A 19,666-nucleotide genomic window follows, 5' to 3' on the forward strand; every position below is an offset into this window, starting at 1 on the left:
CCCTCGGAGCCCAAAACTGATCCTGTGTCAACGTTCCTAGGTTTGGGGCTCTGGAGCCATGAGGCTTTTACTCATCTGACGTGTATTAGGCACCAACTGCACACCGGGCGTTTGAGCAGCCTGGGGAAGTGTGCATTTGTGCATATCCGGGGGGTCCCGATGGGTCCAGTGAAGAACTTCTGTGCACACCGCGGTTGCGTAACTGTGGCAGGTCTCTAGCTGGGAGTTGCACTAGGAACCTTTCCCTCGTGCTTTTCAGCTGGGTGGGAGCCCATCAGATAACCTGGCTGCCTTTCATCACCTTGTCCCTGATAGGGATCATCCTGGGTGAAGAAATCGCTGTCAGTCACCCCCACCTCTCTCAGAGCCAGAAGGCCTGACTGACAGGCACACACCCACGGGGGTGGGGTGAGGGGGCCAAGGGGCTGGCCATCTGTGGGAAGGCAGGGAACCGGCATTCTTGGCAGGGGAGGCGAAAGAGGGGGCTTCCATGTGGAAGAGGAAGGAAATATCTAGAACCTTTTCATCTCCACAGGAGAAGACCAGGGAGGGACAGTCAGCCCAGCTATCAACCCCGAGGGAGTGCCACCCTCCTTCTGCATCAACAACCTCCGGCAGGATCAGACCCTTCAATCAGCTCAGCTCTGCCCCCAGACAAAGGGAGGTGAGGCTGCCCAGGGCTGCAGGATCAAAGAGAAGTGTCCACCCCACCCTGCAGCCAGCCTGGTCCTTGCTGCTGAGACACCATGAGTCAAAAAGGAAACCGGAGCTGGAAGACAAATGAAGCAGTGATGTGGTTGATGACTTTATTATGGCATAAAACACACAGGCTGTTTCTTCCTCCTCCTCCCCCCCAAAATGGGTTCACAGCACTTCAAGAAAAAAAAATCCTACATTTCTCCTCTAGGGGGCTGCCTAGAAGGGGGCAGACAGCCAAGCAAGCTAGATCTATGAAAGAGGGGAGCAGAGGAAAGCCTCTCCAAAGCCCTCAGCAGCACACCTTAGAGCTCGGGGCCTCCACGGGGGGAATATCCGTGCTGTACTCACCCCAGCACACATTTGGGAGCCCCCCGAGGACGGTCACTGGGGAAGGCTGTCCTAGTGGCAAAGGGAGAGGTGGCTGGTTTCCTCAGCTGGAGGAAAACGGCATCTCACACCCACAGCGCCCTCCCTCTCTCCCCCTCATCCACCTGGCCAGGCAACCTGCAGGCACTGCCAACTCTCTTCTGCCCCCAGCCCTCTCAGCAAGGAAAGGGACCTCTGGTCGGATTAGCAGGAGGTAGGGGAAGAGGGAGCATAAAGAAAGGACGTTACTTCTTAACGTACCCCAGGCCCACGCGTCCTTCAGGGAGAGTCACCCCATCCCTCTTAAGAAGGGCTCTCTTCTACACAAACATATTCCCACCCAGATCCCAGCCCCACTTCCCAATAGCACCCAGTCCTTGGACTGATATCCCCAAGGAAGGAAGAGATGCTGTGGGCCTAGGCTCCAGGACCTCGGCTGGGGTGAACAAGATGGGGTCTCCCTGGCTGGAGACCCCAGGCTCAGTAGAGAAACACACACACACACAGAAACACACACATACATAGGTACACACAACATGAACACATATGTCCTAATATTAAATAAAATACCCTTTGCTTATAACTTAAAAACTCAATACACAACTAATCCTTGCACAGGGCTCTGGGTGGAGAAAGGCAGGGAAACGGGAGGTAGGGGGGAATCTTAAGGCCTCTACCTGGAGCCTGGGAAAGCCCACTAGTTCCAGGCTCCTGTGGCCTGTCAGTCCTTGCCCCCATCAGCTTTTTTCCTTTTGCCTGGCTCAGCCTCTTCTGGCTTCCCCCCTCCCCACGTTCCCCACTCCAGGATCACCATCAGGATGTATCTCTAGCATCTAAAGAAGGGAACAGGGACAGTGGACATCACCTCAGAAGGCAGGCCCCTTCCAGTGACAGGACAACTTCCTCATATGGACAGGGAGCCCCACAAGACATGAGATGGGGAGGAGCCTCCTAACACACTCTACAGGAGGGGCAAGGCTTGTAGGCAGCACGAAAGGGGAGCGTCCAGCTAAAGAAAGAGTGGGGCTTAGCTTCTCTGCAAGCAGGTGGCCAGGCAGGGACAGAGTCCTGCGCTCTGAGCAGGAACCGCTGGAGGTCCCTCTGCTGGGACACCCCCACCTACCCTCACCCAACCGAGGGAACCCTCTTCCTTCCATCCCTAAGGGGAGGGCAAATGCCAGGCACCAAGGGTGAGGAGCTACATCAGTTCTGGAGCAAGGGCTCTTGGCTGCCTTGAAGGCCTGCCTGGGGTGACAGGTGAGAGTGGACTACTGAACTTTACTTTTATAAAGACCAAGAGTTAAGGACTGAATCAGAGTTAGAGAGGGAAGGGCTTAGTTCCACTCCCTGACCAAATCCCTTCCTCTCATTTTAGAGGAGACTTCCTTGCTCAAGCTCCACATTTAGCTCCCACCTCCACATCTAGCTCCCTCCTCCACCCCACCGGTCTGGCTGGAAGCTGGCGCCCATTCTGGCCCTCTTCCCTTCTTCCCTCGTGGCTCCATCAGACGGGGTCTGGAAGGCTTAATAAGGAGGCACATCAGAGACTTTATTTCTGCGGCGACAACCCTCCCAGCCAGTGAGAAACTCCTCCCTTAGGGGAACCCCCAGCCTCTGCTACCCCATCTCAGCTCTCCCTCCGGAAACCCCGGGGTAAAGCACTCTAAGGGGGATGAAAGGGACCCGGGCTGCAGCGCGGCTCCAGAGGCCCTTTTATGTCCGGGTTCCCAGGCGCTAACGACGTGTCCAGACAACTACCCCGAGCGCCCGGGACGGCCCCACTCCGCTCTGCTCCGGGGACGCGCCGTATCCTCCAACCTATCCCCTCGGCCCTCCAGCCACCGTAAGGGTAGTCCACCCCAACCCCCCAGCCCCGGGGCGTGAGTGAAAGAACGAGGCAGGGGAGAACTGATGGGCATGCGCAGCTCCTCCCCGCCCAGTCAAACGCGTCCGTCCTGTCCAGCCCCAAAGACTATGAAACCCCTAGCGACCCGGCTCCCTGACCCCCGCACCACTTTCCCTCCCTCTCAATAAATAACCACCTTCTCTTACTCAAGCCACCCCCACAAGGGCATCAGGCCAGAGGGCGCTCTTCTGATGGCCCCAGGGGAGACCAACGGGGAGGCGGGACGGGGAGGCGGGACGAGGAGCTCAGTTGGAGGCAGCCGCACTGCCCTCGGCCTCGCGCTTGCCTTTGCCCCCGGGGGGCTCCGCTCCGCCGGCCTTGCCCTCTCCCGCCGCCGCCCCGGCAGCCTCCTCTTTGGCGCCCTCGTGGGTTTTCATGTGTTTGGCCAGGTGGTCGCTGCGCATGAAGACTCGGCTGCAAACTGCGCAGGGGAACTTCTTGGTGCCGGTGTGGGTCTGGAGGTGGCGCTGCAGCTCGTCGGAGCGCGTGAAGCGCTTGCCGCAGAAGAGCCAGTTGCACACGAAGGGGCGGTCGCCGCTGTGCCAGCGCAGGTGTGCCTTCAGGTGCGATGTCTTGGCGTAGGCTTTCCCACAGCCCGGGATGTGGCAATTGTGCAAATGCTTCTTCTTGCCCCCATCGGGCCCGCACGGAGCCCCCAGTCGCTCCGCCTCCAGGCAGTTGGGGCAGCGGCACACGGTCTGGCCTGAGCTGCGGGGCACTGACCGCCGGGAGCCTTTGGGCCGGGCCGCCCCATCCAGACTGGTATCCAGGCCCTGGGATTCCGGGGCGGCTGCTTCCAAGGCCTTCGCCCCGTCGGGAGGCCCGAGGAGGTGCTGCCCTCCGGCGGCTGGGAGGAGATGGTGCGGGTGTGGGTGGGGCGGCTGGGCACAAAGCTGGTGGTCTCCGACGTAGCCCTCCAAGCCAGCCTGAAGCGCCCCGGGGTGGCCAGGTGAGGTCAGCGCGCCCTGCGTGTGGGGGAGGTCCATCCAGCTGGTGCCCGGATGAAGGTCCCACCAAGAGCCATCCTCGGTGCCTGGGTGTGTCGGCCGGAACCACGATTCGTAATGGTGTGACATGTCCGGCTGCAGGAGCTTGGAAAAGGGTCCCGGGGCCAAGGGACTGTCGCTTTCCAGGTCCTCGCAGGTTACCCGAGAGGAGGCCCCCGGCAGCTCATAGCCCTGTGAGAAGTCCACCTCTGGGCCCGGCGGGAGGCTCTGCAGCTCTCCAGGCTGCAGCGGGGAGGGGTAGTCCCCGGCCTCCGGGCTCGTGTGGCCCTGGTATGTTTGGAGGGGCTGCAGGTCGAGGCGCGGCGGGGAGGCAGGAGGCGCGTCCGAGTGCTGGCTGCCCAGAGAGCCGCAGACGGCGGTTAGCATTGCCGGGATCCGGGGTGGGGTGGGGGACAGGGATGGTCAAGGGCACCTCAGGTGGGACCTAAAGGAGGAAAAGATGAGGTAAAGTGAGGACAGTAACCGTCTCATTTCCCGTCCTAGCCCAGTTCCCTTCCCTGTCAAATGCTTCTTTCCCATCCCCAGGTGAAAAAGAGGAAGGCATGTCTGGGTGGGGACTAAAGATCAGTTAAGAGAACTTGGGAGTGCTAGGAAGGGTTGAGGGTGTGAGGTGCAGAGGATGGGGGAAGTCTACCTTGTGCTGGGTGATCCCTCCTATAGGACCCAGCTCATCCTGGAAGTTGGGCTGGTCCCAGGCAAGTAGGTCAGTCGGATACAACTAGAGTACAGTGCTGGAACCATTGTAGCTGCCCAGCCCAGTGGGAGGGGCAGTGGCATTGCCCCATAACCCCTGCCCCCATGCCCGCCCACCCGCAGATCTGCTGCCAGCCCAAATGGAGAATCTAGGCCCATCTCAGCTTCCCCCGTTTAACTCAGGACACAGTTGGGGAGAGGGAGGTGGTCTAACCCAAAGCTTAAAGTGACCTGACTTCCCGAAGCCCAAAGCAGGTTCTGAGGTTTTGGAAAAAGAGCTCTCCTTCCATCCCTGAGGCATGCTCAGTGAAGAAGAGCCTTTCACTGCTCTCCACCACTCACCCCAGCTCCCTGCCTGGCTGGGTTGCCTCAGCCCCACCAAACCCACTCCCATGCCCCTTTCCCTCTGGCAGGGACTTCAGCTCCCTGGGGTGCAACTGCAGTGCCAGTTTCCAGAAGACTTCTCCCCGCCAGAGAAACTAAGCCCCCCTCCCTGTCCTGACCTACACCAGTGCCCAGCCCGCTTTCTGGCTGCTACCCCTGCCGTCCTCCAATCTAGGGGAGACCAGATGTGAAGCTCGGAGGGGTCAGCCAGAGAAGAGCTTACCAGCACGCTCAGGAAGATAAAATTGCCACCCCCTTAAGGGATTCAGGGACAGAGCGGGGGAAGCAACAGGAAAAGCCAGAATCACACAGAAATTAAGAGGAAGAATTACCCAAAGAGATTATATAGGGGGTGCATTCTAGGCCTGGATCATTTTTAGGAGCTCTCCAGATGATTCTAACATGCAGCCAAGTGTTGAGAACTACTGCTCCAGGCCAGTTCTCTTATTTTAGAGAAGAGAAAACTGAGGCCATATTTGGAGAAGTCACTTGAAAAAAAATTTATTTATTCAGTCAGTAAATAGGTACTGTATATACCTCTGTGAACCAGAGGTATATACAGTATAGTCCTGGTCTGTTTCTCTTTCCCTAAACCACCGGGAACCTAAAGAACCCCCCACCCCTCTCTGGACCACATACCTGTCGCTTGAAGTTCCCCCTCGTCTCACCACCTCTCCCTGAGGTCTGGGAGCCCTGCCGTGATGCCTGGAGTATGTGGGTTTGGGTGCCTGAGCCTTCTCTGATGATGGGGGAGGAGACGCAGTGGTTTAGGGCGGGACTTTTCCTTCCTAAATCAGGATTCGGATGACCCTACCACCTTCTGCTTCTGGGACCAGGGAGGTCGCCCTGGTGGTCGGGGAGAGGGAGGGAGAGGGGGATTGGGGCGCCTGCTCAGGCTCCTGGTGCCTCACCACAAGAAAGGAACGGGGAGAAGCGGCAGGAATGGAGCCTCAGGCCCAGGCGGGGCAGCCCAGCAGGGGCTGGGCGGGAGCAGAGAGGCCTGGGACCCTAATAGCTTTTGGCGCCTGGGAACGGCCCCAGGGGTTGGGGGCGGGGGGTGGGGGGAGGCTAACGATCCAGGCTCCAGAGTGGCCTCTCCCGCCACAGGGCCAGGGAGCCCGATCCTGGGATGCACTCGCCTGCTACCGAGATCTCGGGAAGGGAGACAGCCGGGCGCGTACCCCTGCGTGCCGCTCCCCAAGGCGGGAAGGCTGGTAGAGACACCCTCCTTCCCCCTTCCGCCGGCTGCCTCTCCCATCACCGGTGCTCAGGTGGTCAGGACTTCTGTACTCCCGGTCCTCAGGGGTCCAATCCTCCAGTTGTCCCAGTCGCTCCAGTTTCCCCAGTCTCCAGCCTCGCCCGTCCGCCCCGTTTTCACTCCGCCGGGGCTCTAAGCCCCTCGGATTCTTTAAGACCACCTCCCCCGAGGCCAGAGGAGGCTGTGGCGCGTTCCGGGCGCGTCTTTCCGAGACGATCCCCGATGCGCGGACCCCTCGCCGCCCGGACCCGGGCTCCTACCTCGAGGCTGCGCTCGGGCGCCTGGCACGGCAGGCTGGCGCCCTCCCGACGGGCGCTCCTGGGCCTCGCGCGCCGGCGGGCTCTCCAGCGGCGAGGGGCAGGAGCCGAGGGCGAGAGGGGGCCGCAACAAGACCCGGCGGCTGGCGGCGGCGGAGGGGCGGAGAGAGGCGGCGGGAGGGCGGAGGGCGGGCGGGAGCCGGCGAGCGAGCGAGCGAGGACAGCTCCGCCCGTGACTCACCGCGCTCTCTGCCTTCATCCTCGGCCCTGCGCTCCTTTTGCCCGAATTCGCGGCCCCGCCCACCTCACCTGTGGCCGCCTTTAACCCTTGCGGGCTCTGCGGCACCAGAGGCCGAGCCGGGCCGGGCCAGCGGGGAGGCGGCGGGCGGAGGGAATCGCTATCTAGGTGGCACCCTGCCCCCTCCCTCGCTCCTCCCTGGCCCCCGCACTGCTGGGGCGAGGGGCCTGGGCGGAGTGTTTCCCAGGATCCGGGGCCCGCCCCGTCGAGTGGAAAACTGCCCTCGAGCTGTCTCGGTTTGGCGGGCACCCAGGACTCTGACCCTGCGGGAATGGAGGAGGGGGCGGGTCCTGGGGGTGACACCGAGTCAACCTAGGGCGCCGTTTGCCTCCACGGCCCTCCACCCACCCGCCCCAGTCGGGCAGCGCTGCCCCAGAACTGAGAGAAAAGAAGGAAACAGGATTGAGCGCCAAGGATGTGTCCGGTCTACCCCCAGACCTGGACCGTGAGAAGCGGGTCTTGGCCGCTGCCCTCCACCATTTCTCCCGCCGCTTCCTTCCCCACCAGCACCTTCCCCGGTCCTTTCGCTCTCTCTTGCTGCCCGGCTCTCTTTCTCCGGCCACTCACCTTTTTTTGAGTAACCTCCTCCTCTCCTCTTCCCATCCGTCTGGCCCGTCTCTACCTGCGCCTCAGCCCTCACTCTCCATCTACCCTTAGGCAGCAACCCCAGCGCCTCCCAGGTCCGCCTCTCCAATACACCCGAGCTCCCTTCGGTCCCAGAGGTGCTCAGCCTGCGCCCTGCGCCCGAGGACCCTCGCCCCCGCGCGCCCCCGCGCGCCCCCGGCTCTGAAAGCTGGGGCAGGCGCCGGGACAGCCCTGGGAAAGGACACTTCTGCAAAAATTTGCGCGACCCCTTGCCACCATTCCTTCCCGATTCTCATCTGGATGTCTAAACCCAAGGTTCATAATTTTGGGGAAGGGTCTTGGATTCCTTTGAGAAAAACAAATGCACACACACAGTGCAACCCTCTGCAACACAGTGCAGAATTTCAGGGCGTTTGCGTCGCCCACCTAAAAACTTCTCTCAGGATCAGAGTTGGTTGAGATATCCAGCGCGGTGGGTAGGGGTGTTCCCCTCTCCTCCCCCGCCAGGAATGGCCTGTGCGACCGGGTACGAAACTCCCTTCCCAGTGGGTGCCTCCCTGAACCGGCCGCTTTGACCTCCTGAAGTGACTCTTTTGTTGCAGGGGGCACTCTGATCAACTTCCTAATTTTTTTCGTTGCCTCGGTTGGCTTTCCCTACGGACTCTACCATCTGCTTTTTTAATTTCGTTTTTGTCTTTACAGTCTATTTCGTACAGCCCGAGCAGAATTTAGGCTGATTCATTTTCGCAGGTGCGGCCCCGATTCCACCACCGTTGGCTGACCTGTCCTGAATATGAAGTGCGACTGTTAAACGGCTAAACTGATCTACAAGCCACTTGAAAATCGATCTTTTTGTGTGTGGTTCCCCCCACCAAACATACACATTCTCATATCGAGAATCAGGGTCTGATTCATCTGTGCGAATCCCTCTTTTGTAAGACTCAGTTTACTCATCTGGACAACCTGACTACAAGTTGGGAGGGTTTCCTGGGGCTTAAAGGAATTGATGTTCTTAAAACCCTTAGCCTGTGGGGCCCCTGGTAAGCTCATAGTAAAGGGAAGATATCGTTGGTAGCGTTATAATTATTAAATAAGTCGGTTCCCAGCAAATGTTTGTTGGATAAAAGTATCTTCACAAAGATCTTTGGGCTAGACGTTGACAGACCAAAATTCTAGCTCCAGCCCTGCATTTGATCATAAGCTGATCTGGCAGATGAGGTTGCTCTGAGCCTCAGTTTCCTCGTGGGTGAAATCCGGTTAGGGCAGCCGCCCTGCGGGGTAGAGGACAGGCACTTGGGAAGACGCGGGGTGCCTCCCAGATGTCAGGGATCGTACCTTCAGTCAGATTTCATTCCCGACTCTTGGACCCCTGAGATGCAGAATCTCAAGAAGTGCTCTGGGTCTTTGTGTCCACGGCTAAATCGACGGTCCTCTCCGTCCATATGGTTTTATCTCCGTGCACTCAGCCTGCAAATCTTGACTTAGTTGGTTTTGCACCTCAGTTCACAGCCATGTCCGGAACAGAGTTACGGGCTCACATTGCAGAGCCTGCTGCTCGAATTCCTGGGTTAAGTCTGATTCGACCCCTAGGCATTCTCTTCCTCCTCCTCCTCCCTGCAGCCCGCTGGCCTCTGGCTGTTCCCCAAAGCTGCAGCTCTTAAGGTGCTACCCCCTGAGCAAGGATCTGACTCTCAATGGGAAACCTGAGCCCCCTCTCCCATTTATTTATAGGCACCAGATTGTCTTGTCTTCCTAGATCCTTCCGTCTTTTCCTGGAAAGAAGAGGGAAAGGGATCCAGCCCCTGGACAGTAGACATCTCACTCCACTTTCACCCCAGGCCCCCTCTCACCCCACCTGGTCCTGACCCTCAGCCACCCGGGTTTCCCAGAAGCAAAGACCCTCCATCTGCCTGGCACTCATCAGCATGAAATTCAACCGCAATGCAGTTGTCTCAGAAAACTCAGCTGTTCTGACTTCCTGCACTGCCTGGGTTTCTGCCTCTGACTCAGGGCATGTTCTTTTCTTCCAGATACCCCTCTGCTTTTGTTCCTTTGACTCCAGCCCTTTCAATTTCCCACTTTCTAGATGTTTCCTTACTTAATGGTGCTCATGATCTGTTGACGTGACTGCCAAGATCACCACTGCCCACTGCCATGTTCTTATCTCACCTCAGAGTTGAACCATGCAGCCCACTGAGATCTGCCCAGGACTTGGGCCCTTTCTACTCCTTTCCCTCATTCCACTAAAGGGGCAAACAGACAGATTTTGCCACAGGTGTCTGTCTCCCATTCTTGCCGCCCCTCTGCTTCTCATGCCTCATTTTAGTCAGCAGTCCACTTTGTACCTGGAGCAGCCTTATTGGTCTCCATGCCCATAGTAACCAGTATTTATTTATTGGGCACCTACTATGTTCCAGGTGCTTCACACAAATATCTCTAATTTTCATGAGCATGCAGCAAAGTAGTTGTTCTTATCCTCCCATTGTACAGATGAGGAGGCCGAGGATTAAAGAAGTTAAATGACCTGCCCAAGATTACAGAGCTGTTAAGAGACAGAAGGAAACTGAGTCCGGATCTGTCAGGCTCTAAAGCACACGTTCTGCCTGCTGTTCCATCCAGCCCCACTATGGCAGCAGTGATGGCCCTGGCAGTCCGGCTCCCCTATATCCTGAAGGTGGAGAGGACGACATTTTAAAACTATTCCCCAGATCAAAGCCATCAAGATCCTGTTACTAAGATAGGACAAACTGGTCCCATCTTGGATTGGATTGCTGAGGTCTCTTCCAAACTTCAACTGTCCCTCCATGGAGATTGCACTATAAGAATATCTATATTCAGGGCTTCCCTGGTGGCGCAGTGGTTGAGAGTCCGCCTGCCGTTGCAGGGGACGCGGGTTCATTCCCCGGTCCGGGAGGATCCCACATGCCGCGGAGCGGCTGGGCCCGTGAGCCATGGCCGCTGGGCCTGCGCGTCCGGAGCCTGTGCTCCGCAGCGGGAGAGGCCACAGCAGTAAGAGGCCCGTGTACCGCAAAAAAAAAAGAAAAAAGAAAAAGAAAAAAAGAATATCTATATTCTTATAGGGCAGAACGAACACTATAAACTGTTCTCCCCATAAAAATTGTCCAGTGCAAACCCTCATTTTGCTAGTAGGGGAAATTAAACCCCAGAACAAGGAGGCAAGTAGCTCCAAGTCACACAAGTTAGAAGCAGAGCAGGGACCAGAGCCCCAGTCTCCTGACTCCTGGTCTCCTAGGTGCTCACTCTCCTCTTCTCCCATCCCCCACTTCCAGGCCACACTCGGCCAACTGCGAGCAGGTGATCACGGACAGGAACACCTTCCTCATATCCCCTCCTCTCCCCCACACTCTTCAAGGCTCCTGGGAAACTGGACAAGGTCCAGAGCTGGAGCCAAATGGTTTTCTTTCATTCATCCTTTATTCACTGAACTAACACTTACTGAGGGTCTACCCAGGGCCAAGCACTGATCTGAGCGCTAATTCTATGATAAACCCAAATGTCCCTAGCATCTCAACCGCTCTTGGTCTGAAAGATGAGCCCAGCTGAGGCTAGTGCATTTATGTGTGTGTGTGTGTCTCTGTGTGTGTGTGTGTGTGTGTGTATCTACAGATGTGTGTGTACCCACCATGCCTGTGTGTAACCACCACACCAGTGTGCATCTACCCACCAGTGTGTACCTTTGGGGCTTGAATGTGGGGTGTCTGTCCTCTCTCCTCCATCATAAAGGGTGTTCCTCACAGGCCATGCACAGTGGTTTCTCCCTTATGACTTCTGCAGATACGCTCTCATGCATGAACTTCCATGTGGTGAGTGTGTGCCCTGTATGTCTGTTATATTAGCCCATCTTTGTCCTCAGAATGAAGCCCCCAGTCATCTATTAACCGGTGAAACTGGTGAATCACCACTCTACTTCTCCCTCAGATCTCAGCCCAGTCCAGAGACCTCAAGGAACCCTCTTTCTTTCTCCATGCATCCACTATCTCCCTCTTAGGTCCCCCTCCCCAGTACAGAGAGAATCAAGCCATTTAACCCCTTCTCAATGATCCCCACTTTAGAGTGAAGACCTGATCCTCTTGTCCCCTGAACTGGACAGGGAACAGCCCCTCTTACCCGTCCATGGAGCCCAGAATTGGCAGCGGCAGTGAGGGGCAAGTGGGGGTGATGGAAGAGCCAGGCTTTATAAAGGAGGTAACAGTCAGAGCCAGAGTGGGAGGCGAGAGACTTGGGCACGGGTGCTGCCAAGTCCTCACGGCCTCGGAAGCTTTTAGGATAATCCAGGAAACGGTGGCCCCCGGCTCTCCTGGGGGAGCGGTGGGGCTGAGATCTGAGTCTCTGAGGTCTGCCAGGAAAGGAGGATTTCAGCTGGAAGAGGCAGCTGAGGGTGGGGGTGGGGATCGGGGTGGGGGGGAGCAGGACATCCTTCCCTCCCCAGAGGTTGGGCAGGTGGTGGGAGAGGGACAAAAGTGGTTCTTTCAGGATGGAGGAAATGAGAGCATCGCCAGGGGAGAGAGCTGGGATGGCTGGAACTCTCCAAATTCCAACCCCCTCCTTTTGTTTCCTGCATGGACATGGTGGGAGAGAAAGAAGTACCACTTTTAAGACCTCACACACACACACACACAAACACACACACACACACACACACACACACACACACTCCCCTTCACATGGTCCCTCCCCGCAGAGCTCCCCAGCAGTGTTCCTGGCTACTCTGGCAGCGGAAGCAGGGGTCTCTCCTTCTCTGCTGGAGTCTTGTTCCTCCTCCCTTTCCTTTGTCTCCCTTTCAGTTACTTCTCAACTTGGAACCACCAGGAGGGTCCAATATAATTCACATTTTGGATCTGGGATCTCTCATTGTCCAATAGGGAGGGAAGACCCTCGCCCTGACTTAGGATAGCATGGGGCAGCTTGGAAGGGACAAGAATTCACCTAGAACCAGAGGCAGAGCCCAGCCAAGAACTTTCACGGATAATTCAGGAATCCCAGAACTCCAAGAGAGTGAAGAGGCTGGGAACATGGCCTGGAAAGGGAGAAGGGGCCTGGAGGTGAATTTAGGTGGACCCCCATCGTCCCCAACTAGTTACATGAACTGAATTTTAGGGTGGTTGTGAGTTTAGGCATGCTGGCTAATAGGAGCATGTCCTGGAGCAGGGAAGGACAGAAGACCAGGAAGGGGAAAGCAGATGAAACAGGATAAGACTGGTTTCCCAAAGCACTCTGCAACTAGGAATTATGACCCACATAGGAGAGTGGCCTGGAGACTTTTCTCGTGACCACATCCCATTCAGTCACGGCATCTTCGCCCTGAACTCTTGTCCTGCTCCTCCCCCGACACCCCTAGAAATCTCTAGACTGAAGATTCCCAGTCCTCTCATTAGCTTTTCAGTAATTATCCTGTAAAGGCCCCAACAGGTCCTTCCTCTACCCATTTCAGAGGTGAGAACATTGAGGCCCTTAAGAGCGCAAAAAAGCTCAGCAGAAAGCGACTCATCAGGCAGGAGAAAGTAGAGTGGTCGGGGGCTTAGGAGGCAGAACTGCACCCTTTCCTTTAATCCCAGGGAAAAGTAAGAGGACAGGGCGCGAGTACAACTCCCTGGGGGAGCCCAGGCGTCAGGACCGAGGCAGGCTCCAGGGAGGGGCTTCCCTGGCCCTCCCCACCTTCCAGCCCAGAAAATCAGAGTGAGGGGGGAAACAAGGAGAGGAGACCACACAGGTGGAGTAAATAATGTTAATACGGGAGCATTATCACTAGGGCATTTCCTCATGGATAAATGTCTCAAATACCAAAGGATGCCTCCAAATTATAGTTAATTACAGAGTTGATTTGCATAAATTATAAGGTGAGCATACAAATTCTTTCAATCGGTTCCATATGCTTAGGTAGCAGGTCCAGTCCAAAATGGGAGAAGGTTGTGGGGTGGGGGGTTGGGCAGAGGAAAAGGATGAAGTCCTTGGCCTGGACCTGCTGGCCCACACCCCTCCCCAGCTCTCTGATCAGTAAAGAGTGCGTGGAGACCCTGCCTGGTTTGCGGGGAGGGGCTTTACCCGGACCCTGGTTCACCTGGACCCTGTCTGGCAGGAGACCCCCTTACCTCCTCTCTATTCGCACCTTGGAACAAAGTGATTTCCCACCACCAGTCATGAGGTAGGCAAGTGGTGGGGGGTGTGCCCAATGGGGCCTCAACCTACATGACAGGGGTGGGACTCTGGAGCCCAGGCGTTCAGAGGAAAGAGGGGGTGTTGCATGAAGCTGAAGAGCCAGCAGGGTTTGGGGTGGATGCAAGCCCCTCTCTCTTGCTCTCAGCTCCCCCTGCAGCCACCCCCACCCAGCTCCAGCTCACTCCCAGAGCCAACCCTCCAATCCCAGGTTTGATGTTGCCGCTGCCTGCACCTTCCAGGCGGCTCCTCAGAGGCTCAGACGCCCAGACTTTTGTCTCCAGTGCCTGGGCCCATTTCCTCTGCCCTCGCCTCCCAGGCCCACCTCCTCCCTCACCCACCTCTAGCTGCTAAGACTCTACTTCCTTCTCCAGCTCTCTAATTTGTCCCTCCCTCCTTCCTGGCCCCCGTTCTCACCCAGAGGCCTGTCCCCCACTCTTCTCTCCACCTCTCTCCTCCTCCCCCAGCCTCCCTCCCCCAGAGATCCCGGGTCCCCCCCTACACTCAGCTGTCAACTTTGCTTTTTCCCTCCCATCAAGAGCTTTCTGCTGCCTGAGATTTTCCTACCTCGTGCCATCCCCCAAATCCTAACTGTATGTAGTTCTCTAATTTTTTCCATACACCTGCTCCAAAGGCAGAAGTTACTGGATTAGCTTGGGGGGGGAGGAGGAGGCTGGGCTAAGGCCCCCAGATGTGCGCAGGTGAGAGTTTACCTTAGTCTTCCAATCCGAAAGTGAGAGAGAGAGAGAGAGAGAGAGAGAGAAAGGAATGACGAAATAGCCTAAAATGGTTTTTGGTACTTGGTAAGTGTGGCTTAAATATTTATTGAATGAATGAGCAAATGGATGAGTTGGAAATGGGCACTGATCTGTGAAAGTTCTAGAGAGGTGCCAACTTGGTGACAGGAATTACTTTTTTTTTTTTTCTGACAGAGCACAGCGAGGATTTATTAAGTGGTAGGTGCTACGCTCTGAGGGGGACAGCGGGCCCACCTGGGTGAGTGGCTGCCAGGAATTGCTTCTCATTTGGATTATTTTTTAGGTCTCCTATGGGTTTTCTCCCACTTCTCTGCCCACCTGCCCAAGGTGTCCCGCAGACCAATACCACATTAATCATCTTGAAACGTCCCTCCACCTTGGCACACTTCATCTCAAACACGTCCAATGGCTCCCCAGTGCTAGCCATGACATTTAAGACCCTCCTACTGGGCCTCCATCACCTTCCCAGTCTTCACTTGCAATGGCCTTCGTACAGACCCTCCAGCCCAGCCCACTGGACTTAATCTTCACTAAACATGTCTAGCCTTCCTAGTTTGCTCCAACTCTTTCCACCCCTGTCACCCCACCTGCGCTCAAGGAAGCCTCTCACCCTCCAAGCTCCAGCCTCACGCCTTCTCTGTGAAGTCTGCTCTTACTAGCACACGTCACCGGCTTGCTCCTGTGAACTTCCCTATAGCACTGATTGCCATGTGCCCTGTTTCCACGGAGTTGTCTTATCTTCCCTACTGCTCGGTAGGCTCCTGAAGGGCAGGAACCATGTCCTTTTCATGCCACACAGTCCTTTCTTTGAGAGGGAGCAGATAGGCCACAGATGAGTGAATTGGAAAAGTGCTTCCCTGGAATCAAAGCTTCCAGAAGCTCCTCAGTCCGGGAGGGTGATGGTGAAGGCAGAAACCTGGGTAGGGAGGGAAGACACAACAGAAGCCTTGACACCCAAAGACCCATGAAGGAAGTGAGCCCAGCTTCCCCACCAGCTGTCCCGTCACTCAGCCCCTCCTCCCTCACTTGTGTGATGGAGGTTGAAGGACCCAGCAAGATGTCTGAGACATGAAGGGTTGGGGTGAGAGCTGGGAGAGAGTGAAGCGCTCTGCCCTGTCAGCCTGCTTGGAACAAAGAGTTGGAGGTTTGGGACAAAAGCAGCAAGGATAATGAGTGGGAGCTGGGAGAAAGGGCGGGCTGGACAGCAGCCCTGGGGAAAAGAAGAGGCAGAAAAAGCAGAATCCTCTTTGTCCCTCTGTGGGCAGTTGAAATTCTTCTCACCAGGGTGGCAGGATCCTGATCATGTCATGCCTCAGCTCAAAATCATTCAATAGCTCCCCACTCAAGAGAAGGTCTATACCTTTTGGCCTGGAAGTTAAGCCCCGTTTCCCCATCTGGTCTCAGCTACCTTTCCAACCTCAACCCTCTCACTCCCCAGGCTCCAGCCACAGGGGGCTTCTACTCCATTCCATTGTTCATACATTTTTACACCCTATAGTCTTCTTGTTCTTTTTTTTTTTTTTCTGTACGCGGGCCTCTCACTGTTGTAGCCTCTCCCGTTGCGGAGCACAGGCTCTGGACGTGCAGGCTCAGCGGCCATGGCTCACGGGCCCAGCCGCTCAGCGGCATGTAGGATCTTCCCGGACCGGGGCACGAACCCGCGTCCCCTGCATGGGCAGGCGGACTCTCAACCACTGCGCCACCAGGGAAGCCCACCCTATAGTCTTCTTTGTCTGAAATGTTCTTCCCCATTTCTCTGCCTGTGAGCTCCTTCCTATTGATCCTTCGAAGCCCAACTCATATGTCCCCCTCATCTATGAAGACTTCCCAGTTCTCCAAGTTACCCTTTTCTGTGTTCTTAGAGTTCTAAAATATAGAGGCCTTAACACTGCCTGATGGGTGATACGATTAGTTGTGTGTGTGTGTCAGCTCATGAGCCCCCTGAGAGACTGGAGTTTTCTCTGTTCATCTTTGTATTCCCCCAACATCTCGCACAATGACTAGTGCTGAGTGTGCAATAAATATGTGTTGCTGAATTGAATTGCACCCTTTGCAGAGAATGGGCTGCCAGGCTGGGGGTTGCTGGGTTCTCCATAAATCCCATTGTCGCAGCCATCCAGAGTTTGCCTCATGGGCATCAAGATGTGGCACCAAAAGCACAAAGGCATGCCTTGACCCTTTGTCTTTCACCCCTCACTGTGCCCAGGGCCCTGTCAGGAATCCAAGATCAGGCTGGTGGACGAGGCTCACTGAGAGGCCCAGCATCCTGTGTCATGACCAGCCGGGCACTGCCACCAACCTGCAGCCAGGGTCACCCAGACAACCTCCAGCTGGATCCCACGATCCAGGGGAATTAGAGGGGAGGGCTGGGATTCAGGAGCTGGCAGGCGAAATCTGACAGGGAAGGGGGAAGGCAGGCAGTGCCCTGGAAAGGGGGCCAGTCTCATTGTTGTGGTCTGACTGAGAGATTCCTCCCCTTTTTAATTTGCTTCCTGATTGAGGGTTGGCTCTGCCTGCCCAGCTCCCCAGTCATTATCTGCTGCCGGTGGCTCAGGTGCTGGCGAGCCTGGCGTGGCCCCTAGGTTATTACCTGGAGCTCTGGGGGTGGCAGAGGGCTGCCCCTCTGGCCAGGGTGGGGGCCTGTCTGGAATTTGCCCTGATCCTACCACCCACAGGGCAGCCCTCTTGACGCCTATCATAGTGGACATGCTTGCACGGCAGGGGGATGGGCTGCTTTCATGGGGGACAGCTGGTCCCATGGGGACTTTAAAGTCTAGAATAAGCTTCATCTGTAAAGTCCCTACAATATTGATTCGGGGAACCTGAGACACATAAGACGTGGGTGCTAAAGCACCCAAAGTCGGAGTTATTCCCCAAAGGCTAGTGAAGGGTACTGAAGTTAGACATCAAGAAGAACTTCTGGGCTCCCCTGGTGGCGCAGTGGTTGAGAGTCTGCCTGCCAATGCAGGGGACACGGGTTCGCACCCCGGTCCGGGAAGATCCCACGTGCCGCGGAGCGGCTGGGCCCGTGAGCCATGGACGCTGAGCCTGCGCGTCCGGAGCTTGTGCTCCGCAACGGGAGAGGCCACAAGAGTGAGAGGCCCACGTACTGCAAAAAAAAAAAAAAAAAAAAAGAACTTCCCAGCCATATTGAGAATGAGAAACAGAGGGCAGTGAAGCTTGGTGATTCCCACCCTGAATTCCCCCTGTTCTGCAGCATTCAGAAAACCAAGAGTCACAGAGGGGAAGGAATATCATTGATCCGAGAACCTGTGACGACCAGAACCCAGAATCTAGAAACTCTCTATAGTGTGGGCACAGGGGGCTCAGGCTCCTCACTGAGCACCCCAGAATATGACACCTCTGCCCTCTGCCCAGTGTCCCTGAACACAGCCTAGAAACCTACAGGGGAGGGCACCCTGGCCTCTCCCTCTCTCTGAGTCCCCCAAAGCTCCAGCCCTTTGCCCCATCCCTGACTGGGCCTGTGGGTTCAAGGACAGGAGATAATATCAAGACAAACAGGAAGTGCTGAATTAGAGACATGAAGTTTGTTGTTTTAGAGGGCGCCCAGCGCCAAGCAGCGGTGCCAGGTTGGCAGCTGGGACCCTGGCGTCTGCCTGCTCTCCAGGCAGCAGCTGCCCCTTCCCACCCTCGCTCAGGACCTCGGCAGGAGGACTCCCTGGCGAGGAAGGGAGTGGGGAGATGGGGCATGGCAGGGAAGGGGTTAAACAAGGGATTCTTTTTTCCTTCACCAGCTGACTTTTTGCAGTGTTACCTCTGATTCATATTGGACATCTAGTCACTCATTCGGCAGACGTTTGGAAGTGCCTGCTTTGTCCTAGGAACGTGCTGAGCACAGCCCCTTCCCCTTGTAGCTAACATACTCCTTGCTGGAGGCAGGGGGGTTTCTTCATCGCTCCACACTCCCAGTGCTTGGAAAGGTAGGTGCCTGGCACTCTATGGAGGCTTTATGAGTTTGCTGAATGGACTAACGGAAGGATGGATAGGTGGAAGGAAGGAAGGAGGGGCCCTTAGAATGAGTCTAGGAGGGTCCGTGATTTTTCAGTCTCCTGGACTGCTTAGTGGGAGCACCGGTGATCCACAGGTGTTCTCCTCCCCATCCTGGCTGCCCCAGATGAATCTTTTTTTTTTTTTTTTTTTTCTCGGTACACAGGCCTCTCACTGTTGTGGCCTCTCCCATTGCGGAGCACAGGCTCCGGACGCGCAGGCTCAGCAGCCATGGCTCACGGGGGCCCAGCCGCTCCGAGGCATGTGGGATCTTCCCGGACCGGAGCACGAACCCGCGTCCCCTGAATCAGCAGGCGGACACTCAACCACTGCGCCACCAGGGAAGTCCCCAAATGAATCTTTGAGTCTTGACGCCAGTAGGTGGCCATCGTCCATTCTCTTGCCCAGATGCCACCTGGGAGTTCACCTTCTAGGTTGCAATCAGAGAGGATGAGGAAGGAGGGCTGATCAGGAAACATGGGTGGTCCATGGGGTAAAGCCCACCAGGCCACAACAGTCCCCTCCCTGGGCACCAAGTTGCTAGTGGTCTCCTAAGCCCGGAGCTGTTGGCCCTCCAGGGCCCTGGCGAGCCGCCCTCTGCCCCGACTCCCCTCTCCCTCCATGGTGGTACCAGGTAAGGCTTGGGGCATGGCAGAAGCTGAACTGAGAGCCACCCCAACTTGTTCCCGTGGCTCCATCCCCCATCCACACCCAAGAGGTGAGATCCTGGGGCAGTTCGCATCTGACAGCCTGGCACTGACTCATGCCAACGGCTTGGAAGCTGCAGTAATTAGATGGGAAGAGGGAGAGAGGGGGAGAGAAGGAGCGCAGAGGGAAGCTCAGGAGAAAGCTTCTCCTGCCCGCCGCGGGGCAAACTACTTCAAACGGATTCGTTTCGCTCTTGTGAAACTGAAGACAATTTCCTTTTCTGTCATAAAACAAATTATTGCTCATCAGAAGTGCTGGGCTAGTCTCTCTCCCTCCGGAGGGTTTTCTCCTGCTCCCGTGCAGGGCCCCAGGTGAGCAGGAAGATGGGAGTGTCAGGGGAGGGGGCCCAGGGAACAGGAGGCACCTGAGGAGGGCCAGGGAAGGACATGTGGCGACACTGATGTCCCCATCAGGACTGAGACAGCACTATGTCCTCCTTGTCAACCTCGTCCGCCGACCACGGCAAGGCTCTGACCACCGGCATCAAAAGGGACTCTGGGGAGGTCATCTCACACATCCTCCTGCCTCAGAGCCAGGCTGGAGAAGTTCCACTTCCTCCCTCAGG

At 56.5% G+C, this 19,666-nt stretch overlaps 1 protein-coding gene across 1 annotated transcript; it reads right to left on the reverse strand.

The window, feature by feature from the left end:
• Positions 1-3,147: 3,147 nt before the first annotated feature.
• On the reverse strand, positions 3,148-4,344 carry SP6 (Sp6 transcription factor; the record flags this gene model as incomplete). Its single annotated transcript, XM_081219173.1, has 1 exon — positions 3,148-4,344. The coding sequence occupies one exon, from the start codon at positions 4,342-4,344 to the stop codon at positions 3,217-3,219; it is 1,128 nt and encodes a 375-aa protein (XP_081075299.1). The 3' UTR covers positions 3,148-3,216.
• Between the last annotated feature and the right edge of the window lie 15,322 nt (positions 4,345-19,666).

This window comes from Mesoplodon bidens (genome assembly GCF_964165515.1).
Source record: "Mesoplodon bidens genome assembly, chromosome: 19".
Lineage (NCBI taxonomy): Eukaryota > Metazoa > Chordata > Mammalia > Artiodactyla > Ziphiidae > Mesoplodon > Mesoplodon bidens.